Source organism: Clupea harengus, chromosome 11 (assembly GCF_900700415.2).
Source record: "Clupea harengus chromosome 11, Ch_v2.0.2, whole genome shotgun sequence".
NCBI lineage: Eukaryota > Metazoa > Chordata > Actinopteri > Clupeiformes > Clupeidae > Clupea > Clupea harengus.
The window spans coordinates 6,025,749-6,040,566 of NC_045162.1; the positions used below are offsets into that span (position 1 = coordinate 6,025,749).

The 14,818-nt window shown below is 41.5% G+C and overlaps 3 protein-coding genes across 3 annotated transcripts; all 3 read right to left on the bottom strand.

Annotated features, from left to right (window-relative positions):
• Positions 1-521: 521 nt before the first annotated feature.
• rab25b (RAB25, member RAS oncogene family b) lies at positions 522-5,817 on the bottom strand. The gene is made up of 5 exons (XM_012818058.3): positions 5,297-5,817; positions 2,620-2,815; positions 1,611-1,804; positions 1,349-1,429; positions 522-1,240 (listed from the first exon to the last, which is right to left on the bottom strand). Exons 1-5 carry the CDS (start codon positions 5,331-5,333, stop codon positions 1,116-1,118), a joined length of 633 nt encoding a protein of 210 aa, XP_012673512.1. The 5' UTR covers positions 5,334-5,817; the 3' UTR covers positions 522-1,115.
• A 96-nt stretch (positions 5,818-5,913) lies between these two features.
• lamtor2 (late endosomal/lysosomal adaptor, MAPK and MTOR activator 2) lies at positions 5,914-7,780 on the bottom strand. Its single transcript, XM_012818057.3, has 4 exons — positions 7,587-7,780; positions 7,039-7,201; positions 6,688-6,777; positions 5,914-6,500 (listed from the first exon to the last, which is right to left on the bottom strand). The coding sequence occupies exons 1-4, from the start codon at positions 7,652-7,654 to the stop codon at positions 6,444-6,446; spliced, it is 378 nt and encodes a 125-aa protein (XP_012673511.1). The 5' UTR covers positions 7,655-7,780; the 3' UTR covers positions 5,914-6,443.
• A 610-nt stretch (positions 7,781-8,390) lies between these two features.
• On the bottom strand, positions 8,391-14,818 carry ubqln4 (ubiquilin 4). Its single transcript, XM_012818049.3, has 11 exons — positions 14,616-14,818; positions 13,511-13,662; positions 13,179-13,351; positions 12,827-13,089; positions 12,437-12,595; positions 11,583-11,805; positions 11,123-11,262; positions 10,921-11,004; positions 10,583-10,698; positions 10,134-10,410; positions 8,391-9,841 (listed from the first exon to the last, which is right to left on the bottom strand). Exons 1-11 carry the CDS (start codon positions 14,760-14,762, stop codon positions 9,689-9,691), a joined length of 1,887 nt encoding a protein of 628 aa, XP_012673503.2. The 5' UTR covers positions 14,763-14,818; the 3' UTR covers positions 8,391-9,688.

Consider the following 14,818-nt stretch of genomic DNA (forward strand, 5'->3'; position numbering starts at 1 on the left):
TGCCTCTACGATGATTGGTCAATGGGACTTTAAGTAGCGGGTCGCTTCATTGATTTTACCTGAGTTTTTTTTTTTTGTTTTTTTTTTACTGAAAAGGTATGCGGTGCCCCAGGTTCCTTGAAACCGAGTCTTACCAGTATTTTTATCAGAGAAACTGGCTGTAGGCTATGAGGCTATGACCTCACTCCCACAGATAGGGATTGATGATCGCGCTACTGCTGCTCATACGGCACGGCTTACTTTTCAGTGACGGTCATACAAGATCAGGTGTAGTCTATTCAGTGTGCTGGAGAAGGCCGTCCCAAATCATCAAGAGGCCCTATAGACAAGTGAATGGCAAGTGAAGACTAGACAAGTGAATGGCAACTGTAAACCTACTGCCCTACCTACCCAACAGCAATGGTGTCAAAGGTTAGATAAGCCTAGTTGAAAATCAACTTAATATGTAGGCCTACAGCAGGTAACTTAGGCATGCAAGTATTTTAAAGATGATCTAATAGTCAAATAAATCATATGTATGGTTATATTGAATAGTGTCATATTTATTGATACAATTTGCATGAATATCATACAACAATGATTTACTTTAATATAGTTTCAGATACACAATGTAGATTGATAAATGCGTTGGCCTAAATGCAAAATGATATATGACAAGAATAATTTCTTGTAAAGATGGGAAAAACAAATCAGACTTAATCAATTAAATCAATTGAACAGAATTGTAAAGATGAACATCAGTTTGGCTAAATTTTAAACCTGTGCATTGACAAGCCACTGTTCTCGATACTGTGAAAAACAGGACAGTGTGGATCATATTTACCAGAACATAAAAATGACAGAGAAACATATTAACTTCCTTCCCTTTCATAACAAGCCTTAAACTCTGCCAAACAAAAGGCTATAATGCCTCTGACTGCGATCACCCGATGTAAGCGTCTTAACAGCATATCATTTATTCTTTCTAGTCAATGAAAATGAATGTGGCATCATATAACATGACATTATTTGAAGAACATTTTTCAAAATCTAGCTTGACTTTGTGGGTGAATGCTGTGTGTAAGACAAAGACTCTTTCAGCGGAGATTCTTGAACTTTAAGGGTTAGACACTTTTTCATACATTTTTGCAACATGGTTTCTTCTCCTCAGTATTTGTGGACAGTGCATTTGGGCTGGACAACGTCACAGCACTGATTGAGCCTCTGGTCACTTCTCTGCTGGACACTTTCTTGTGGATCTCTGCAATAGAAGTGGAGCATTTGTGCCACATCAGAAGACCTTAGTTGAGTATACACACATGATTTTGAAATGAATTGAGAAGGGGAGTTAACAAGAACTGTAATTTACCAGCAAGGACGTTGTTAAATGCAACCTCAACGTTTGTGGACTCTAAGGCAGAGGTCTCCATGAACAACAGGCCATTCTCTTCTGCATCAAGGGACAAAAATGTATTTCCTTATTTTTTTAAACACTCAAAATCTATTAACATTACACAAAAATGGAGAGAAAATCCATCATCCAAGTGGTCCTACTCATTTAACATTTCCCATCCAAATGACTCAGCACATTTTTGCTGTGTATTGAGAACTGGCCTTCATGTAAAGGGTACCTGCAAAGCTCTTGGAATCCTCTGTGGAAACTGACCGCTCCTCTGCCAGGTCAGACTTGTTTCCCACCAGCATCACGACTATGTGAGGGTCTGCATGATCATACAGCTCCTTCAGCCACCGTGCTGCACTCTCGTAGGTGAGGTGTTTTGAAATGTCATAGACAAGCAGGGCTCCCACTGCACCCCTGTAGTAACTACATGGAGAGAATGGCAAAAAAAGTGAGTTCCAAGTAAATCATGAACACATTGAAAACAGCGTGTTTTATCCAGGTCGGGAGAGAATGTTTCTTGAGGGAGAAATGAGCTAAAGCATAAGTCTCCGCAGTTTTCCTGGCTAGCCAAAAGGAATCTCAGGGTAACTTCCATAAAAATCACATGGAATGCATTTATGGTTTGCATTGTTCTTCCAAAAGTCATAAAATACCCAAGCAACAAAGGTCATAAGAAGTGAATTTCTATGTAATGTTTTCCAATTAATGTGGAAGTATCAATTAGAAGATCTGTTTGTCAAACAGGCTGTATGCTGTATACTGTATATGCATTCATTTTTCACATTCACACATCAACTAAAAACAACTGAAAATACCATACGGTTTGGGTTTTTTTGGTGTTAAGAGGAAGCAGAGCAGTAACATCTCCACTACCCATAAAACACATAATATGTGTGGAGAAGGACAAATAGCGATTAAAGAGATTCATAGCACTGAAAACATGAATGCAAATAAAATACAAATCTGGCGTTCTCCTAGGGCACTGTGTTTACTTTTGGATTATGAAAGGTTGTCAACTTGTAGTGGAAGTGTCAAAACATTAACATTACATTTAGTCATTTAGCAGACGCTTTTGTCCAAAGCAACGTACAAGGGAGAGAACGGTCAAGCTACGAGCAATAGGGACCTAGTGTAACAATAAATACTATTTTACATAGGAAATAGAAAAAAATGTGCAGGAATGTAACTGCTGTAAGTGCAAGTTAAGTACTACCAAAAAAACTCAAGTAATAACCCACGCTGAGGTGATTGCCCTGTAGCGCTCCAGGCCAGCTGTGTCCCAGATCTGGGCCTTGATGGTAAGACCGTTCAGCTGCACAGTCCTGGTGCTGAACTCCACTCCAATAGTGGTGCGACTGTCATGGTTGAACTCGTTTTTGGTGAAGCGTGACAGCAGGTTGCTTTTGCCCACACCGGACTCGCCAATCAGAACCACTGAGAGGACAAGAGGAAGAGCAGAGTCAATGGGAGTTAGCAGCCCACAGCAATTAGCATCAGCATCCCACAGCAATTAGCATCAGCATTACACAGCTATTCATTCTTGTTTCTCCCTGACCTGTTGACATTATTGTGACTTGTGTAAAGTAACATGAAACAGGATAAATGAGCTTACAAACACACGTTTTTAGTAAGTCCAACTGAACTGTAGCAGCATTTAGAAATAGAATATCATAAGGTTGCAGCATTATATTGCAATACTGAGGCTGCTAGTCACTATAAACACAGACAAATAACTTGTATACCCAGTAAGATGATGCATGTCCAGTAAATAGGTAACTTGAATTACATAAAATATTGACTATATGCATAGAATACATATTCCTTTGGGCCTGGTATTGTTAGCATTTCTTCAAATGAGTTCAATGTCGATGGTGCAATTGGTTGGTTGGTAGTAAGGTTGGGCCATGGCGTTGTGGGTGAAACTCACTGCAGTGTTTTAAAGGAATGAGTAATGCCACTCAGACATCAGACACTCCCTATACATGATCTCTGGCCTCCAGTCTTAAAGCCAGCAGTAAGTCAGGATATGTCTTTTCAACAGAGAAAACTAAAGGAAAAAGGGAGGGACACTATATGGAGTACTATATCAGTAATCCTGCATGGTTGGATACGGTGATTCAACACCAAACAGGTTGAGAGAAAACAAAAGAGTTGATCTCCGTGTTGTGATGTAGCAAGAGAAAAAAAAACATTGTTTTGCAATAGTCTGACACAAGAGTGAAGTAATGTTTGCCTCAAAGTAGCTGCAAGGAAGGAGACAGTCACAAAATATCAGTCCTGAAAGCAATCAGGTATTCTCATAGATGGTAGAAGAGACTCTGGTATGCATTACAAATGGTGGTGGCATTCACCACCTCTCACTAACTCTGGTAAATAGATAGCTGATACCCTTTCACATGGCTTGGAGTGAAGGAAAGAAAGCAAAGTAAGACATTCCTGACAGATAAGACAGAAATATGTGAGATACAAAAGAAAATGGATGTGACAGTGGAATTATATTCTGTGACTTTTCCTTTTTGATTAGGTTAAAGCACACCGGGAGTAATCAAGTCATCTGGGTACATATTGTGTTTATTGACATGTGGCCAAGGGCCAATGTTTTCTGATTTTGCAATGTGTTTTGTTTAACCAGCACTGTAATTTTTAAAAACATGACTCAAAAGAGTTTACAATACTTATATGCTATACATTCAAGTGCCGTTTGATGAGTTTCAACCACACAGTGGGAGGACATAATGTAAGATATTGTGAAAGAAGCTTGACACTGAGTTGCTCAGATTTGGTCTGTTTTGGGTAATTGTTCACCACACCGGCAACTGTCAACCATTGCTTCCCTTTGGTTTTCATGAAGCAAGATGAAAAAAACTACAACTATCCCTCCTCTACACAGTAACTTATCTTATGCAAACAATAGTCAGGTTGCCATGGAGAAAAGGGCCGAGACCTTGGAGCATTCTGCAAAGCACTGTCTGTATTTGTTGAGAACCAGAACTTATCATATAACAGGTCTGCTTTTGTTTTTCCCCCCATTAAGACTTTAGGATCTAATTCCTACAAAGTCTTCGCACAGCAATAAAGGATGAAGTGGAAACAAAAAGTTTCATATGAACTATAAAAAGCCCCTGTAACCCATTCAAAGGGGATTTCTTGTTTTCCTATCAGTCTGTCACGTTACCATTTCACTTTCACTTAATGGAACCTGTTTATTTTTTACTTACAATCTCAAATTGATAGCATGTCACCAACCGAGTGCATAACTCACCCATCGGATCATATGAAGGGCTTTAGATGCATCTGAGCGAAGAACGGAATGAATGGCATGGCAACAAAGATGGTATCACCAAGAACATTTGTACGTTTTGGATATAAGTCATGGGGCACATGTGACTCATTACATTACACAAAGAAACCTTGGTACACCAATTACTTCATCTTAAGTGTAATACATGAATCTATATGGCACTTTCTGTGATTGGGGCTTCGCCGAATTCTATCCCATCCTCTGAAACATGGTGAAGAAGTATATTTAGTTGAGGCATTCTGTAATTATGATATTATTCTGCTTTGAAATGCTATGTGAAATTAGAGGCTGTAATGAAATGTCCCTGTACTTCTCACCAAATCTAATTTAATAGAGAACTTTTTTTTTTTCAGATGTTTCTAAAGGCTTTTTTTTTTTACCTGAGGTAAGGCCAGTGCTGATTGTTTATGTTGTCCAAAATATTTCAAAACCCTAACCTCAAACCAGTTTCCTTTATTGACCTAAGACACAACTAGTTATTAATGACTGGGTCCAGCCACACACTCTGCCCTGTAATCCTAGTTAGATTTTCAGATTTGTCAGTATTCACTAGTCTTTGGTATACTTTTACACACATACTATCAGTCATTTAAAGCAGTAAAGATATAACTCACCCTTAAAGACAAAATTATAAGCGTCATCTGACCCCATGTTTAGCCCATTCAGTAGTTCCTCAACAGCCTGGATTGAACTCTGACACGCCGCTCAAACTCAGAGATTTCAGACAGATGACAACACCTTGAAGATTGTTTCTATTCACGACACGGCAAAAAGACTAACAGTCAATGGCACAGGTGGATTTTATCCCATTAGCAGACTGGTTTTCTCTCTGTTTAGTTGAGGACAGTTTGCTTGTTTGTACAAGGAACTTGCCCCCGCTGTGAAACCAGGTAGTTCCGCTAACAAGAGCAGTGGGGGTTGGGGGGAGGTGTGCCTATCAGGAAGGCGAGAGGGCAGGTTGAACAGGTAGGGTGATACAGGCGCAGGTGCAGCGAAAGAAAGGGGCTTTCACACTGCACCTGCTCTACCAATGAGATCACTTCCTTACACAAAGAGCCAATCATTACACAGTAGTGTTATACTGGCCTCTGAGAAGGAGTCCGCCATATCTGATTTTAGTCTCCCTTATTTTAGGTAAAAATGTATAATTCAGGTGTTGAATTACGGTCTCTAAGATGACTACACTTGCTTAAATTAAGTTTGATTTTCATTCAAATAAATATTGCACATATATCATACATATATTTATTCAAAATCCACTTAAGAGATAAATGACCCCCGTATAAACAACGGATGATGGTTTTAAATTGGCTTATTAATTAAAATATAAACTTTTTTCGGTTACATCTTTCAGTATATTTGTTCAAAATTGCACAGCGTACACACATCATACAAAAAATGTTTCCATTTTCACACATTTTTCAGATTGTTGAACAGAGCGTATTGGAGAAACACAACTCAAAGCATTTGTTTTCTAATTTCAATCAGAACACAGGCAAAACTGTTAGTTTACAAAGAATATACATACATAGTAGTCCATACAGAACATCACACATACCTCAAGCTGCAGATATGGTGGTAAGCATTTCAATCAAATATGTAAATAAATAGTTAGTCCTCTATGGACAGTTAACAGTATTCTAAGTCAAAGTCCAGACTTAGCCCTCATGCAGCCAGACTTGAGTGCATAAAGTTAGTCTCACTTCTGCTCCCAAAACACAGGACAAGAAAAATAAAGGATTGTGATGCCATTCCTTTTCTCTAAGATGCAGCCACTTGTGTTAAGGGTTCTTCCAGGTATTCTACAAGAGCTTCGGCCTGAAAACACATAATAATGCAACAAATGGTTAAAATATGAAGGGTATCATTATAAGCATTAGGTTGGTGTCGTCATGTTATTTTACAATGTAATCTACTTAGTTATAATAATTCTCTCATTTCAAATGAAGCAGAACAGTTCCCATTAAAATGTGGCTTTTTCTCTGCAGTTCTGATTGTGTCTTACCTTAGCTTTCAGCATCCCAAAGCCCACTGTCTCTTTGGCATACATACACAATAATAGGTTTGCCACTCGTGTGATGGCCACTCTCCCCTCCTGTAATGAGGCCAAAATTAGATTACTCAAATGAGGCTGAAATTAAAAAATATATTGACTGGGTCCTTATTGTTAATTATTAAACCTCTCCTAACAGAAGTGTTGCAAAATCGAATGGGCAACATAATAACCTATGATAACGTTACAGTCATATAGATATTATTGTCCTCACTTAATCTTTACCTAACATTCCATGGTACAACTGACATAATGTAATTTTGATAACATATTCTTAAAACCAAGAGACAAGAGCATGCTTACCATGCAGTCCATTAAGATGAACTTCAGTTTGTCCTCATTGAAAGCCAGATGTCCGTTTTTGTCGTAGGCTGCCCAAATGTTGCTGGCAATAGCAGCCGTAACCCGTGCGTCTGTGTCACCATAGCCAGAGTATGCCAGAAGTGAACCTTCGTTGTTCAATAATCTAGGAAAGCATAGATATCATTTTGGTTTAGCGATCACCATGTCTGTCAATGTAATGGATCTGCTTTATTGGTATAACTAGTTGCCCTTTAAATTACAGAAAAGAATACCTAGCTAGCTAGATAGCTAATCAAATAATTTGGAAAGTCACATTAGTCACCTTGCGTGGGAAGAAACACAAACCTCATTGTCTGTTTATAATCTTTGAAACACGGGTCAATAACCAATCCAAACGATGAGTAAAAAGACATTCTAGCTTAATAAAGTCTGTCTAGCTGGATGACATAGCAGGCTAGCTACCTAGCTTACTACCACTACGCATACTTTAGTTCACGTTAGCAAGGTATCGTTAGCCTATTAGCGGTTATGAAGTAGATAATACTTACAGCGTGCTTTGAACTCCGCTTGTATTTGCTTGGCTGAGCACTTGAGTCAAAGCTTTCGGTCGTAACATTTTGGAAGCTAACGATAATTCAAAATACTGTCTGACAACACAAACAAGAAGTGAATGCAGTGGGAATTTATTCACGCATACACTCCGTCAACGCAGTCAGCTGATTCCTCACGTGCACTGCTGTATCTTGGGAAACGTAGTTACATGTCGGACAGTAGTTTACGCCTACGCATCGCTCACGCCGGATTGGCTAAATAAAACCCATCGAGGCCTGTCGCTTCATCTAGAATGGGCTATACTGTTGGGTTTAACAGGTTGTCTCTTAATTTATCTGACCAAATAAAACTGCTTATTTAACGAGCCATCTTACTGAGCCAGCACCTGCACTGTGCATGGTATAACACCATTCCTTCATCTGGTTCCTTCATGTTTGTTACATCTCTGTTCAATGAGTATTACTTTGACACGAGAAAGTATCCAGGACATATATAATGATGTGATTAGGCAATGACAATGAAAACAGGCCAAACTGGGGTTTCAGTGGCTACACAAGCTCACTGACATGGGAACTTCACATACTGTCAGTAAAGACCTTGTAGCTTCAACTGAAGAGGGAGTGGAACGTAAATCTCTCTCTTTCGACCAATTATACACTAAGATGCACACAAACTCATGTTCGTACATTACAAATGTACACGGTTCAACTAAGTACATTATGAACACCAAAGGGGTTGTATTTACATTATATAATTACTAGGAACATCTGAACAATGGATTCTGGACATGCAGCAAGAGGCAAAGTTGAAGACACTTTAATTCACATCAAAATTCAACTGTTAGTTGCATTAGACTGCTGTAGGCTAGCCATATAGTTGGTGAACAGGTTGAAAATAAAGCATCATAGCTATCATGCTATTCCGTTACTGCCAGATCCAATGTATGACGCTGCATCAAATGTACAAGTTTTTTTTCTCTTTTTCCCCCCCCCCAAGCACAGCAGCAATCTCTTCTATGTCAAAGCATAGGAGTATGGACAAAATAAAAGTTGTAAGCTTCTTAACATGGCTCTTCAGCTTAGAAATATTTATTGATACCTTGTTACATTCTTAACCATACGGAGAAGCCTCAACCATCGGTTCATGTACACCTGTCAGTAAGCAATGACTAAAGATGACGACAATGCTTTCCCCCCCCCCCCCAAGTAATTATTTCTTTTCTTCCCATTCCAAAATCCATTCCTCTCTAAAGAAGCTGAAGTGTAAGCAATCATCTGAGTCAGGGTGTTATGGTGCTCAAACAGGGATTCCAACATCCTCATCAATATTAGATTTCAATTAACACGTCAAATGTCAAGGAATTCTCAAAGCAGTGTGAAATGAGACTGGGTGTCACAGGAAGGGAGGGAGGAAGGGGGAGGCGGGAGGCGGGTGAAGGGGAAACGTCTACAGCTCTTGCAATAAATACTGATCTTAATCCAGCATGATCAAGGAGAGACTGAGAGAATTAAGATGATGTGAGCATTCTTATGAAACACAGGGGCGTCTTTGTTCTAAGAATTAAAAAGGCTTATTTTCCCCTAAACGCCTCCTACCACAAGTACTGCCTTGACAGAGTATGTTACGCATGTACGTCTGTCTCAATCCAAACAGGAATGGTTGGCTACAAGGGGGGTGGGGGTGGGGGGGGGGGCACAGGGGTCAAAAGTTCAGCCGTTTGTATCATCTTGTTAAGGTACTCAGCTGTCAGTGAGTAGAGGGGAAAGATGTTAGTTTGACGTCATTTCATACTGATTACGCCGTCGGTTTGACCAGTTAATTTACGTTTTGAAAAACCCCAATTCCTATGATTTTCACAGATCAATCGGAAGGGAGAGAGAAAGGAGGGGAAAAATAAGAAAAGAAAGAAAAAGGAAAACAGAAAGATGATGAGATGTAATTGGAATTCAGTCTATTCAGGGGGTTGCTGTTGTTGTAGATTTAGTTTGCTTTTCTTTTTTTCATGTGGTGAAGGATTGTGTTCATTTTGTTATGATCGCCCCTCCATCCCTTCCCACAGCACCCCCTGCCTCCCGGAGCTCAGACGGCCGAGGAGGAGTTAGGAGGGCTGGGAGCCCAGTAGTCTTTCGATGGCGGCGTTGATGTCTCCCCCCGTGGCAATCAGGGCCTGCAGATTGGCCTCGCGGTTGATGAATCCCATGGCGGTCAGCTGATCCAGCTGCCCCTGAAACCGCACCTCTGGAGTCTGGGGCTGCAGAGGTCAAAGGGTAGATTTAGCTTAGCCCTCATCCTTCCATTTTCCACCTTTCTTAACTCCCTTTTTTGGCTATGGTATTTGTAGGCTACACTGGCTACATGGATATTGCACAATATACTTACATACACATTTGGATGTTTGTGTAAACTAGCAGTGGCTGTGCACCTACTTTCTTTCATTACATCTACTTATGTTGTGTAAATATAACACAGTTCCTGTACTAATGTTGGCAGAATCAGATGATGGCTTCAAAAAGCCAAATGACACTGGAGCACTGCACACTTACTGATCCAGCGCTTCCTCCAGCAAACATCTGTAGCATCTGCTGCATGAGCTGCTGCTGGGTGGGGCTGGCACCAGCAGCCGAGGTGGGGGTGGACCCCAGGCCCGAGGGAGGAGGGGGGTTCTCTGGGGGCACGCTGCTCGCTGCAGGACCAGGGGCACCTGGCATACCACCCGGCATACCACCCGGCATACCACCCGGCATACCAGCCGGCATACCAGCTGGGATACCGCCAGGCAGACCACCAGGCAGACCACCAGGCAGACCACCAGGGACGAGACTGTGGAGGAAGAACAATAGCCCAACCAATGATGCTTTTATGTTTGCCTTCACAGAATGTCCAAATACAGATACAAAATCTAAAAAAACATACCATGTTGTTTAAACGAAAAACAAACAATTTTTAAAAAGCGACAAAATAAATTAAAAAAAAACACTAACAAAATCCCTACCTTGGCATGAGTCCAGGGCACTCAGTCTGAAGGGTCTGCAAGCCCTGTTGAATCTGCATGAGGGCCTGCATGGCCCGTGGGTTCGTCATCACACCCAGAGCCTCTGGGTTCTGCATCTGGGGGTCAAGGGTCAAGGGTCAAAAGAGAGAACAGCGTGTGTCAAACACTACTCAAAAGAGAAAACAGCGTGTGTCAAACACTACTCAAATCGAGGAGCACAGCACGGCAACTGGAGGTCAATTAAAGGGAAGGTTCATGAAAGTTGAACTCTGTTCTAACAGTGCTGACAGAGGGGAACAAAACACAATGTTGAGTTCAAATGGGACGGTGGGTCTGACCTGCTGAAGAAATACGGGCAGCTGGTGTCTGAGTTGCTCCTGTAGCTGTGGGTTGCCAGCAAAGAGGGGGTTGTTCATCAGAACCTGGAGAATATGGAGTCGTTATAAACCAAGTTACCATACAAAACCCTCAATCCATCCACACCACTATTTGTGTGGCATATTTTACCACCAACCCAACAAAAAAGCACTTTAGACAGACCTGCGAGGCAACGTCTGGGTTCTGTGCCAAAGACTGCATCATACTGCGCATGTATGGAGCAGAGAGCATGTTCTGCATCAGCTGAGGGTTCTCTGAGATCTGCTGCATCAGGCTCTGCATACCAGGACTGTTGAACATGCCTGGAGGGGCCCGGAAATGGGATGTGAGAGAGAGAGAAGAAAAAAGAAAGAGGATCATGAGGTCCTGAACATTGCACTTAAAAAGTTACACCATGAAATGTGTACATATACTGAATGAGGTACATACATTTATAATTGAGCATCAACCACTGAGCCATTTAAAAGTCAAAACATAAAAAAAAACTCCAGTATATTGCACCTCTAAAATGTACGCAATGCACATGTAATAACATTGGACACTGACTTTCAGGAACAACAAAAAAGGGCCAAATTTGCATGTAATGCCAGTCTTCCTGTCTTCAAGGCAATGATGCCACTACCGTTTCCAAGGCTGGATGCATCAATGCCCAGGGGGTTAGAGACGCTGGGGGTGGTTCCGCTGGTCGAGGAGCTGGTGGTGGTGCCCGGGGGCCTGTTCTCAGCGGAGCCGGAGTTGGGGGGGCCCCATGGGTTTGGCAAGGGTTCTCTGTTTTCTGTCCTGGATGGCTGAACCCCAGAGTTCTCTCCATTTCCTCCCAAGGCAGAGAAGGGGTTGTTTCCAAACTGGACAAGGGAAGGTCTTGGTTAACATTGGTTGATGGCCTGGCTGACCATTCATTATATCGCAATACAATAACTTGCTGAAATTAAAATGCAAGTAAACAAATTATGTCCAAAAAAATAAATATATAAATATGTATCGTAACGGGTTAAAAAAGCGGCATGCGTGTGTTATCGGCTACGTTCGCGTTGTCATGTTAACCTATTATTAAACTTAGCATACCTATTGTTTAACAAACTGGCCGATAACCGACGTAGCTACGCTATGTGTATATATATATATATATATATATATATATATATATATATAAAAATATGTGTGTGTTTTTCACAACAGAACCAATTACTTTTCAATCAGGAAACTGAATGTTGTTACACAACATGTAGACAAAATTGATCATTTTTTAAGTCATGGGATTTGAATGACTAAGCCAACACATATTTGAACATTGGTTAAATAATTTACATTTAGTCATTTAGCAGACGCTTTTGTCCAAAGCGACGTACAAGGGAGAGAACAGTCAAGCTACAATTTTACATAAGAATTTAGAAAATAAAAAATGCAGGAATGTAATTGTAATTGTAAAGTGCAAGTTAAGTATTAGTAGAAGTGCAAGTTAGAATGATGCATTACCTGCTCTCTTGCAGCGCTGAACATGGGTTCCTGAATGTCTGTATACATCCTCCTTAGGGCATTGTATCCACCTGGGATGCTCTCCAGGTTGCTAAGTGCCCGGTCCTGGTTACGCATCATCTCTTGCATCATGGCTGGATTCCTTGCCAACTCCATAGTCTAAGCAAGTCAAAAGGGGGAAAGAAAATTAGATTGGAATTGCTTAGTCATCCAAAAGCAAAGTATTTGTTTATTGTCTTCATGAGTACATCAGTCGCTTTCACCTGTGGCTTTTGACAGCATCATACACTGGGAGCCTACCATGCTCTCTGTGGCAATTAAACCAACACATAACCACTTGTCTGCTGAAATGATAAACACAAATATCCAAGAGCTTCTCCTTGTCCGCACCTGTCTCATGAGCTCAGGATTGTTGAGCATGTGCGAGATTTCCGGGTTGCGCTCCATCAGCTGCTGCATCTGTGGGTTGGCCACGATCATCTGCCGCATCAGATCTGGGTTGGACATCATGTTCTGCACCAGCGGGTTCTCCATGATCTGCGACAACATCTCTGGGTTGGACATCAGCTGCCTCTGCATCTGCTGTTGAAGCTCCATGAAGTTGGACGAGCCCATGCCCATCCCAGCCAGATTGGACAGGTCCCCAAACCCGGCTACAAACACACAAACAGGTTGGCCGTCAGCGTGAAACGGACAGCACAACTGTACTGAGCTACTATACGACTGGCCATCTAAGACTCACACAGTAGGTTGGCAGGCTGAGCAGGGGCAGGGGTTGGCCCTGTGCCCTGTGCTGTGCCCCCAGGTGATGCTGGACTGGGATTGGCAGTGCCAGTGCCAGTGCCACTTCTATTCACAGGTGGTGTGCCAGGGGTGGAAGACACGGATGCTTGTGAACTGCCACCTCCAGAGGCCCTGGAGGAGTATTTCAGACATTCATTACCATATTCCACTTACGCTACATTTAAGTATGCATCAGTTTATAAAGATGTATAGAAATGTCTTATATAGACAGCACTGTATTCCCACACCAAGTATCAAAAGAAGACAGCAACAGTTTCAGCACAAGCTTACTTTTGTGCGGTTTTGATGACGAGATGGACAGTGAGTCCATCTTTGATGCCGTGTTGGTTCAGCGTGTCACCGTCTTTCAGGATTTTTCCGGCAAAAATTAATACCAACTGGTCCTGTTTTGCCTTAAATCTCTTTGATATTTCTTCCTTAAACTACCAAACAAAAGAAGAGAAGTTTAATTGACGTATATGAAACGGAACGCAAGATGCGCAATACAGTGTTCATAGGTGTCGTCAGGTGACCCATGAAAACAAGTGTCATGACAGGGGCTAACGTTAGCTAGATAACATCGTCTACGTTATCGGTGTTAGCAGGGTATTTCAGTAGGGTGTGAATAGCTGGTTAAACAATTGACGAGGTAAATGCAGAATCATACCTTGAATTCAAACCTTTATCCCTTGTTTCAAGTACTATCACCGGGAAAAAACTAATACTCACTGGCTAACGTTAGTATTATCTACTGATCCAGATAAGATCAGATCCGTCGAGAATGTTCTCTTTGTTAAAGCGATGTATACATCTGATTTCAACCATTTAGTTCGGTGGTGTAATTTGCCAAGATAAATCTTTGTTTAGGCTACGATACATAGAGATTTTCCTCTCAACCCATAAAAAAAGTAATCGTGAATCGTTTATTAACCAACACCTAGCCATCAACAATGTCTGTCGTTCTACCACTACGAAGAACCTTCCGATTGGCTGCCGCCATAGCCGGCTAACATGACGCCGACACACTGGTATTACTAGCTAGCCGACAGCGTCATGACATACCATTTTTTACACCTGGTAAATCCTCATTGCTTCCTACCATTACCCATTCAAATCATGCCAACAGTCTATAATCACCATTAAGGACGCCACAAGTAACATGAACAGCTGCTAAATTGAACACATTTTCTACGCTATACGCCCAATTTTCCGTGGTAAGGTAGCTAGCTAGCAAGGCAACTAGCTTGTTAGCCTACCCTCCCGACAAAGCTAACATTAGCTATCATTCATGTTGCATAGGCAGTCAGCTAACAAGCTAGGCAGGTAGGTAGGTAGGCTGCTAGCAACTCGGCTGGCTAACAAAACATGATATACTTCCCATTTATCATCTAAATACCTGCGCAACAGACGAATCTTCAGATATAGCTATTTCCTCTTTATCCTTCGGAGTTTTGACGGTGACCATGATAATGGTCCCGCTGGTGGAAGCATTTTCCTCGGTGTTCGTATTCACGGCAGGATCTGTGCCGCTGTTCTCCGCCATCTTTACTCCTCTTTTACTTCATTACATCACCGGACTGACAAGAATCAAAAGCTGAG

Excerpts from the sequence above, each read along its gene's own strand:
- rab25b (XM_012818058.3), bottom strand. The coding sequence starts at position 5,333 with ATGGGGTCAGATGACGCTTATAATTTTGTCTTTAAGG. Across the intron at positions 2,816-5,296 it reads TTATAATTTTGTCTTTAAGG|TGGTTCTGATTGGCGAGTCC; the intron begins GTGAGTTATATC and ends TTGTCCTCTCAG. Across the intron at positions 1,805-2,619 it reads TACAGGGCAATCACCTCAGC|TTACTACAGGGGTGCAGTGG; the intron begins GTGGGTTATTAC and ends CTCTCCATGTAG.
- ubqln4 (XM_012818049.3), bottom strand. The coding sequence starts at position 14,762 with ATGGCGGAGAACAGCGGCACAGATCCTGCCGTGAATACGAACACCGAG. Across the intron at positions 13,352-13,510 it reads GTCATCAAAACCGCACAAAA|GGCCTCTGGAGGTGGCAGTT; the intron begins GTAAGCTTGTGC and ends ATACTCCTCCAG. Across the intron at positions 13,090-13,178 it reads TCAGCCTGCCAACCTACTGT|CCGGGTTTGGGGACCTGTCC; the intron begins GTGAGTCTTAGA and ends GTGTGTTTGTAG.
- lamtor2 (XM_012818057.3), bottom strand. The coding sequence starts at position 7,654 with ATGTTACGACCGAAAGCTTTGACTCAAGTGCTCAGCCAAGCAAATACA. Across the intron at positions 7,202-7,586 it reads AGCGGAGTTCAAAGCACGCT|ATTATTGAACAACGAAGGTT; the intron begins GTAAGTATTATC and ends ATGCTTTCCTAG. Across the intron at positions 6,778-7,038 it reads TCATCTTAATGGACTGCATG|GAGGGGAGAGTGGCCATCAC; the intron begins GTAAGCATGCTC and ends GCCTCATTACAG.